Source organism: Notamacropus eugenii, chromosome 1 (assembly GCF_028372415.1).
Source record: "Notamacropus eugenii isolate mMacEug1 chromosome 1, mMacEug1.pri_v2, whole genome shotgun sequence".
Lineage (NCBI taxonomy): Eukaryota > Metazoa > Chordata > Mammalia > Diprotodontia > Macropodidae > Notamacropus > Notamacropus eugenii.
This window is the reverse complement of record NC_092872.1, coordinates 90610383-90620208: the sequence shown is the minus strand read 5'-3', so window position 1 is coordinate 90620208 and position 9826 is coordinate 90610383. Positions and strand designations below refer to the sequence as shown.

The window sequence follows — 9826 nt, the reverse complement described above, 5'->3', positions numbered from 1 at the left end:
AAAAAGTTTATGACAGAATCATTAATAAATAACTACAAATGGAGTTTTTAATACAAGTTTATATTCAGACTGCAAAATATGATCTATGCCATGTATCTCTACGGATAGGATTAAAAATCAGTAGAAAATATATAAAATATGCAGAGAAAATTGTTCCTTTTATATAATACTTATGAAGTCTTCACTAACCTCTTGATCCTTGATGTATTCTTTTAGAAAGAAAACATTGCTGTCAATAAATTTTTTAAATGTACACAAACTAAGGTCAGGTAGGCGTGGCCCAAGCTGAAGACTGATGGTGAACTTTACGTATATGCTCTCCTTTGATCCTTACAACTACCCTGTGAGGCATCCTTATCCCCATTTTACAAATGAGGGAGCTAAGATTCAGAGGCAGGAATGGAGACTTAAAGATCCTCTGAGTCCAGAATTCTTTCCACTATACCCAGATAGCCTAGGCTCCAACTGTGCGAGGTGAACCAGTACAACCTGTCTAAGCATGCGTAATTAGTCTCCAAAAATGTCCTGTTTGTACTTTGCCACAGGCATATGTGGTGTTCACATCTAACAAATAGAAGATAAAAATACATCAGCCCACTTTGGACCTTTCTTTAGGGGTGAGCGAATATAGGGCCAGCCCCAGGCAAAATGAAGAAATCCTCAAAGATTGTCATGGGTATCCTCCCACCTCTTTTTTAGGGCCCTCTTTCCACCTCCTACCAAGGTCTCAGACCTTCACTTCAGGTTATCCTGGTTGGGTTCTCTCCCAACCAAACTGCTTATTGTCATTTCATTGTCAATGGTCAGTCCTAAAAGATTTGATAAACTCACCCAAATTGGGATGCTGATGCCCAGGAACAGCTTAATTCTTTATAATTAATTTTAATTTTTAAATTAATTAAATCAATTTCAAATTCTAATAACAGCTTACTCTTTCTGGAGGTATCTGCATTTTAATTGTAAACAATGCCCTAACCGGAAGGAATTACTCTCTAATTCAGATGTTAGCTAAATGCCTAAAAAGACTTTCTGGAATCCCTGGAGTCAAAGCTTATAAGTGGCTACCTCCCTTTATTGACAATGAATATGTGTAAGGCTGGCCCTAAAGATGGAATTCATTGGGCCTAGTGTTTTCGAAGGCCTAGGGCATGCTCAGGGGTTCCGTTCCCTTGACAAGTAAGATGTCTCACTTGGACAATGCCCTAGCTCTTGACTCAGTCCTAGTTACTGAAAGTCTGCCCCACTACAGTGCTCATAGGACTATCTCATAAGGAAGCAGCATCTTTGTCAGAGGAAAGAAAGGATGCTTTACAGAGAGTGGAGGGGGGAGTTCAGGCTTTTCTTTTTCCCATCAATATTTACTCTTACTGTCCTCTAGAAATGTTACCCTTCCAACATCCATGTTGACGGTCACAGGTCACAAATTGTTTGAGTGTGGAGGTTCTGCCCATTGTTTAAACTTCCAATGGCAGAATAGGCCAGACTAGACTTCCTGTTTAAGGAGAAAACTTGAAGAAAGGGAAGTTCAGGAACCTGTCTCAACTCAGAGTTACTGCCAGAATGATGGGCATGGGCTTTGGATCATACCTCCAACCTAACCCTAAATCCTTTTTAGAAGGCCCACGATGCCAATTTTTTATATATGTGTGTGTATGTGTGTATGTGTGTATGTATGTATATATATATATATGTGTGTGTGTGTGTGTGTGTGTCTGTGTCTGTCTATCTACCTCTCTCTCTCTCTCTCTCTCCCTCCCTCCCTCTCTCTCTCTCTCTCTCTATCTACCTATCTATCTATCTGTAATGATGACTGTTGTGCAAAGCAGACTACCAGGAAATGGAGAAAAATAGCAAAACTCAGAGGACCGCATGCTAATAAGATTCTATCATATATTAAACTTAAAAAAATTATTGCTATATCTTTTTAGATCAGTCACTTCCAGATATAGCTCTCCTTTACTCTCTCCCTCCACTCTTCTTTTCTACATGAGTCTTCTTGTAATAAAGAAAAAGTTAAGCAAAACGAACTGACACAGAGATCAAGTCTGAAAGCAAATGCACCATTCCACACCCATAGTCCCCCACCTTTTAATGAAAGGAGAGAGACATTTTCTTATCTCTTTTCTGGGTCCAAGAATCATCATTATTATCACACAGCATTCAGTTTCATTTTATCATTCTTTTCCTTTATTGTAGTAATGCATATTGTTTCCCTCCTTATGTTTATTTCATTCTGCTTTCTCAAAATTAGTTCAGCCACTCCCCAGATGATTGGACTGAGAGGTCTGCGTACAAACCAAGATGGCAGCCAAGTTAGACTCTACCAGCATGAATTTGGGTCCCTGAGCTGAAGGCCTGATGCGTAGATAGGGCCTGAGAATCCCAAAAAGGCTCCTAGACCTAAGACCTATCAGGAAGATACTTTTGTTTCCAGTGTATATGTAGTTTACTCTCAGCACAGCCACAGGGGCCCCATGGCACAAAGAAAATGTCATTTTTCTCTTTGTCATCTTATCACATGGCACAGGAAAAATCAGCCCTAGATTAGCATCCAGTCCAGCAATATGAAAGAGGAAATCAGATGCAGCTGCCACACTCTCTTTTCCTGGGGGATCCCCACCTCCGTCACTTTGGGCAATGGAAATACATGAGGGGGATGCTTGCCCAAGTACTCTGTCAAAAAGCTGGTAGAAGAATTAGGAATTTCCCCTCTTTCAGGTCAGAAAAAAGATTTTCACTTCTCCATTCAGGTGTGTCAGATGATACTGAGCTGCTTATCCTGTGAGTTACAATGAAAGATGCCCTTTCTTACTTGACCCTACAACCTGGTCTCTAAGAAGCCCTTTATTCCTCCTTGCTCCAGTTGCCCTGAGATGAGATATTTATTTCCCACTTTCATCCTTCCATCCCTGTGCTTTCCTTCCAGATTGAAAAAATAGTAGATTTTGTTACAAACAAAATCCTATCAGCCATCCCTACCCTTAACCCATAACCCAATTAGTGTAACATTTACCCAGGGCAACTACTAGTGATGCTATTTATAATGTTTCTTTACTTAAGTGTTTCTTGGTTATCCCAGCATTAGCTTCCAGTTCTCTGCCTTGAAACTCTAGCTAGGAAAGTCAGTGCAAAATGATGTGTCCAAGAGCCAAAGTGCAGTGACCACAGTGCAAATAGTTTCTCTGCATCTTTGAGAATTAGACACCTGAAATCCACAGTTCTGTCTTAGGTTTCTAGCATTTGCGGCTGGAAGCAGGCAGGAAGTACCTCTTTCACTTCCCTCTTCTGCCTCCTGGGGCAGACAAGGGAAAAAGGAAATGCTGCCACTTTTAGTCTACCTTCCAGACCAAATGAATACATCAGGGAGAGTCAGGAGCTGTGATTCACCGTCACCCTGACGCTGATCTGGTGGCCTTTTGCCAAGCCAAGAAGCCTTATGTTGACAGGAGATCAGGAGCAGCATTGACCAGTCTGAGATGCCTAGATGCAAACCAAGGTGGCAGCCAAGTTAGACTCATCCAGCAGAGATTTGGGTCCCTGAGCTGAAGGTCTGATGGATGGATGAAACCTGAGAATACCGGAAAGGCTTCTGGACTTAGGACCTATCAGCAAAAGGAAAAGATCATTTTGAGAACCTGAGGGAAGATGGGTAGCAAATCTAAGGTGGAAGGAAATTAGGCTGTCTACAGGGATCAGATGCAGGAAATCTGAGGAAGGAATTTATTAAGGCTACTCCATTGGAGGTTGTGTGTGTTTGTCTTTTGTTGCTGAAGAAGAACATGCCATCAGAGAAATGATGACATGACTTGCACTTGACTTTGTTTTGAGTGAGGGAGGGCTGTGCAGGTCACCAGCCTCACTTCTCCTCCAGAGCCATCTGAATCCAGTGACCAGATATTCATCAGGATGACTGGAGATGACCCCGGATGAGGCAATTGGGATTAAGTGACTTGCCCAAGGTCACACAGCTAGTGAGTGTCAAGTGTCTGAGGTGGGATTTGAACTCAGGTCCTGACTCCTGCACTGGTGCTCTATCCATTGCACCACCTAGCTGCCCCTTCCATTGGAAGATAGGACATAACTGAACTGGCTTAAATGTCCCCTTCCATTTATAGATGATAAAAGGAACAACTTCCTAATATTAAGATACTGAGAGGCTAATTGATTTGCCAATGGTGACTCAGGTGGTATAGACTTGAATCTAAGTCTCCATGTTCTGTGTCTATTCAAAATTGCCTATGAAAACAATTTTGAGCCTGATATTCCTATTTCTACCCTCTCTCCACTGTGGAATCCAAATAGACTAAAAAAAATCCTCAGACCCTTGGATACTGTACATTCTCTCCTTCACCTTAATGACCACCAGATATTTCCCCAGTTACCTTTTGTGAACACTCTGTATGATGTTACCGCAAGCTTATTCTAGGATCCAGCTGTTGTAGATGTTCCTGAACACCATAAGGAATGGTGGGGTTCCACATCCTGGAAAGGGAGGGCAGGAGACGAGTTAGAAAAAGAGATGAGGGACTCAGCCCATGGCACTATCAGATTCTTGTTTTCTGCATCATCCCTCAGACATAAGTAAGAGGAATGGAGGCATCCCACTTACTCCTAATTAGCAGCCTCCTCATGTAATACCATTAAGTATTAGACTAGGTAGTACAGTGGATAGGGCAGAGGATTTGGAGTCTAGAAGAACTGAGTTCGAATCCACCTCCAGGTAATTACTAGGTATATGACCCTGCAAAAGTTACCTGACCCCTGTTTGCCCCTGTTTACCTCATTTTCCTCATCTGTAAAATGGGGATAATACTTCCACCTACTATACAGGGTTATTGTGAAGCATTAACATCTCTAAAGCACTTTGCAAACCTTAAAGGCAATATATGCTAGACTATTATTATTATCATTCCTATTAGAAATGAGGAGACTTCGATTCTAAGCTCAGCTATATGACTAGCTGTGACCTTGGACCAGTTAAGTCACCTCTATGAGCCTTAGTTTCATCACTTCTAAAATGGTGATAATAATTCTTATATTACCTACCTCATTGGGCTATTGGAATGCTCACATGAGATTATATTATGAATACTTTTTAAAAAGATTATATAACTGCTACATAGTTTAGGGGATCATTAGCTCTCCTACATATAGCAACCAGACCTCAGGCTGTGAGGACTTACGCCAGCGTCTCAATATGTGGACATTTCTTCAGACTGGCTGTGAGTTGCTGGGCTCCTGCCCTTGTGAACTTGTTGTACTGGACACTGTGAAGAAAAATTCATTGGTTGTTGTTAGTCTGGGAGGCTCACTGTTATGATGGCAAAGAATATGACCCTGGATCTTGGGTCTGAGCCCAGGGAGCAGCTATCTCAGCAAGGCCCTACTTCCTGTGAGCAGGGAACAGATCTCACAGAACAAACCACCACCAACTCCACACACCCACATTACGGCAGACAGTGTATACTGAGAGTCAGTTCTCTTTCCTAACAAATCTAACAGCATCATGAAACAATGGTAAGGATGGTGAATTCGGAGTCAGGGGGTTTGGATTTGAATCTCATCTCTGTCACTTCCAACCCTTGGGAATCTGAGGACATTGCTCCTTTAATCTACAGGTTAGTCATCTTTCCAGTGAAAGGGTTGGACGAGATTACATCTAAAATCCCTTTCAGTTCTAAATCGAAGAGACAACCACCCCAGATCTGCTGACATTCAAGCCCTCACGTTATGAAAGCTCAAGGGCCTATGTATGATCCAAGGCAGGCAGAATTCTAGGCTGGGGCGCCGGCATTGTTTTTACTTCCCTCAGGACAGGGAGTAGCAGTGGCCCAATTCCCTATACACTATGCCCAACAGCTTGGCCTCCAAGGGATCTGTCCAGCTCTAGTTCCCCAACCTGGTATTCATTTAATTACAGCACCCCAGAAGTCTCTGTACATTATATGCTTTTTGCTCCCCAATAAAACCATGCATTTACTGGTCAGTAGGTGGTGCGGGGCTCCTTCAAGAATCCTTTGGTTCCCTTCTCATACTAGAGACAAAAAGGATTTGGGGATTTGGGAGGTAATCCCTAAGGGTCTTGTAACCATAGCTCCTCTGTCTCCTTTCAAAGCTTCCTCTCTGAGGGTTGAGGTTCCCTGGAGATTGTACAGCACTGACAAGCCCTCTGCAAAGTGTCAATAGGAGATGCTGCAGGTTGCATAAAAAGGGTATAATGCCCTCCAAAACCTTGCACCTCAGACCCCCCCTTCCCAATCTTGCCCCACTCCAATCCCCCAGCACCTCCCAGACTTACTCCAGCACCCTCAGGGACACCATGTTGGGAAGCACGCTAGCGAGGTTCTCAGCTCCAGTATCACAGATGCAGTTGTTGTACAAGCTGCCAAAAACAGAGGGGGAGGAACCATTGGGTGCTTAAGGACCTGGGGGATGGGGTAGGGAAGCTCTAATTCTGTCTCACTGATCCCCATTTCTTGGAGAAAATAAAAACACATTGTCTCTTCAGTCACTGGGGTAGCCCAACACCCTATAATGTGTGTAGAGTTAGTGTTGTTGGGAGTCATTTATAATGGCTACACAGTCATTATAGAGTATTGCTTTAACAAGATGAGCGTTGCCAGTCACGCTGTCTTAAACGCTGTGCCCACAACTGTTAACATCAATCATGTACTGCTGTGTGGGAGGTATTGTTCATATATATATATGTATATATGTATGTATGTATATATATGCACATAAATATACATATATGTATACATATATAGATATACAGATATATACATATTCAATGGTGAAACTATCAAAGTTTATACTTGCAGCAGGAAGGATTTTGGGAAGACTTAAAGAATGTCCAGCATTAAAGGTTGGAAGATACTAGAAGAAGTGGAAGGGGGCCACAGGATCTTCTCTGATGGGTGAGCGAGAGATCACCATTTGTCTGAGGGATGTTGAAATCTTATTCTCCCAAATAAGATTCCCAGCAAGGTCAGTGGACTGTGGAGTTTTTAGAACCTTCAATGTGACAAGTTGCTGCTGTGACAGAGAGCTCTCTGCACCCAAACCACTAATTTTTTCCAGAATTTGTCAAGAGAGCCCCTCACTCACCTCAGTGTAACAAGCGATGTTGCCAGAGATGGCAGAGCCTTGGCCAACTCCATGGCTCCCACATCAGTGATGCTGTTCTGAGACAAACTGGGGGAAACACAGAATGGCGGGAGGAGGATAGAAAGGAAGGATAGAGTGGACAAGAGCACTGGTCAGTGTGATTCTTGCTTCGGGGGAGATTTGCAATAGCCCAAATTGATTCTCTGTCCCATTTAAGCCTTCTACCAGCCCTCCACCCTACCAACAAGAACTTATAGTCTAAATTTTGGACTACCCTGAGGCTAGTGATAGAGGCAGAGAGACAAAGGGCTTGATTTGGCACTTACTTCAGGGTTTCCAAAGACTTTAGCTCTGGAAAGATGGCAGAGAGCTGAGATACACCTTCATCCCCAATCTTGTTTTGACTCAGGGTTTCCAGGCTATAAGAATGAACCAAGCACAAAAATCACCAACCTGATTCTGAGGGCAGCCTTTTTTTGACCCCATGTTGCATCCTCTCCCTTGTCTAGACCAACAGGAGAAATGAGATTTCCTTCTTATAAATCATCATTCCCTGGAGATTGATAATGTCCTCCCCTTACTGCTTCTAGTTCTAATTCTGTCTCACTGTGCCTTACTATCACACTGATCCCCATTGCTTGCAGAAAAGAAAATACACATTGTCTCTTTGATCACCCCATTTTGTGGACGCAGGTGGGTTAAAGGGAGCTGAAAACTCACTTAAGAATATACGGATAAATTTGGTGATTGATAACTGCAACATAGTAAAAAGAATGTCAGTCTGGGTGACAGGAAAACTGATTGGAGTTCTGACTCTTTCTGTCACTAATCAACTGGGTGACCTTGGGCAAGTAACTTAACTTTTCTGAGTCTCTGTTTATACATTTTATGAAACAGGACAATATTATCTACCCTGCCCACCTTATGAGGATACCTCAAGGATTAAATGTGCCTGTGTATTTGATTGCTGTCTAATTTTTTTATTAACATAAAAGAGACAGCCTAACGTACCTTCATACATTTCAGAGTTAGTGTGGCTAAAATTTTAAATGGAGAGTTCTCTGGAGTAGCTTTGCTTGATGACTTTCACTACCCTGAGGGATCAGAGAGAGAGAAAGGGAGAAAGGGAAAGGGGAAACTTCTCTTCAGAAAAGACACAGGATCAGAATTTCAGAATTTTGGATAGTTAAAACCCCAGTGATAGAGAGGAACCATAGACTTCCTCTAATGGCCCTTTGTAGAGTCAACAAAGCTCCAGGGAGCAGAATTTTGAGTCATTGGGATGGTAACTGGGTCCCAGGTTGGCTTTAGCTGAATGCCTTCCTCAGGTAGAGCCCAAAACAGAAGATTCATAAAGCTAGAGAGACAGTAGAGGCCTACTGGTACAATCTTCTCCATTTAGAGATGGGAAAACTGAGGTCTAGGGAGGTTAAGAGATTTGCTTGAGGTGATGCAGCTAGTAGGTGGAACATCTGGCATTTAAACTGTAGTTGAGCCTTATGACTCTAAGTTCAATGTTCTTTCCACTGCCAAGTTTATAGGACAATAACAACCCACTGACCATTGATTACCTCCTTGTAGTTCTGGCTAGGAGGTAGGAAGATCACCTGATCATAGAGTGAGAGGTAGAAGGGGCCTTAAAGGACATCTAGTTTGATTCCTTCCTCTAACAGATGAAGGAACCGAGTCCCAGAGGATTTCAGACTTGTACAAAGTCACACAAGTAGAAAACTAAAGAGCTAGCATTTGAACTCAGATCCTATGACTCCAGATTTAGAATATTTTCCCCTACATTAGGGGATTTAAGGGCTGAGTAAAGGGTGTGGAGGAGTAGTTGCTTGACCAATAGTTAACATTACAGTGCATGAACTCCCATTAAGTAGCCTTAGGGTTAAAGAATTGAAGGTTTCTGTTAAAATGAAAATCTGAGTCAAAAGCAGAGGAAGAGTACTGGATTTAGAGTCAAAGAACCTGGGCTCAAATCCCAGCTCCATCACCTGTGTGGCTTTGGGCAAGTCACCTATGCTCTATGGACCTCAGTTTCCTCATATAAAATGAGGGCATTGAACAAGAAACATTCTCTAGATTCTTTCCACCTCTAAATGTATGAGGAAGCTAACTTGGTCTCATACCAGGTTCCTAGGATAGGTAATTAGAGATAAGGAAGAAAGACTTCCATTTGAGGCACTTTCCTCTCAAAGGATTAGATAACTGATGCTCAGAAATGGGAAATGACCTGCCCAAGGTCACGCAGGTATTAAGTAGCACAGCAGGCAGTTTAACCTAGATCCTCTGGTTCCAAAACCATAATATTTTTTCTACAGATGCTTTCTTGACAGTGTTCTCGTTGGGCTTTCTCTCATTCAAGATGGGGCTGGGGAGTCTGGGCAGGTGAATATCATGTATTCAAAAGTGTCTGATCATATTCATGGAAATTAAACCCTGCCACAGTCTGTACAACTGTACAACAATATGGTACAACTGGGCTTAGTAAGTAACCAGTCTACCAACCTGGGCTAAAAGAAATCAAGCTGAGCGTGAGGAAAATTTCTAGGAGCAAAATCCATTTCTAATCATTCCTTTTGTCAAGGTGATGTTAATCTTTTAGTCAATAAACATTTATTAGGCACCTACTGTGTGCAAAGCCCTAAGAATATTAAAGAGAGGCAGAAAACAATGCCCATCCTCAAAGAGTTTACAATCTAATGGGGAGGCCAAT

The 9826-nt window shown here is 42.4% G+C and overlaps 1 protein-coding gene across 3 annotated transcripts in view; it reads right to left on the bottom strand.

Annotated features, from left to right (window-relative positions):
- Positions 1-2164: 2164 nt before the first annotated feature.
- The window catches only part of CIITA (class II major histocompatibility complex transactivator), a 73902-nt gene continuing 66240 nt past the window's right edge, over positions 2165-9826 (bottom strand). For all 3 annotated transcript variants that reach the window (XM_072609145.1, XM_072609153.1, XM_072609160.1), the window contains exons 14-19: positions 7434-7526; positions 7108-7194; positions 6299-6382; positions 5184-5267; positions 4383-4482; positions 2165-3602 (exon numbers count right to left, since the gene is read on the bottom strand). In XM_072609145.1, the coding sequence (XP_072465246.1) occupies positions 4407-4482; positions 5184-5267; positions 6299-6382; positions 7108-7194; positions 7434-7526 (424 nt within the window). In that variant the 3' untranslated portion in view covers positions 2165-3602; positions 4383-4406. The remainder of the gene's footprint in view (positions 3603-4382; positions 4483-5183; positions 5268-6298; positions 6383-7107; positions 7195-7433; positions 7527-9826) is intronic.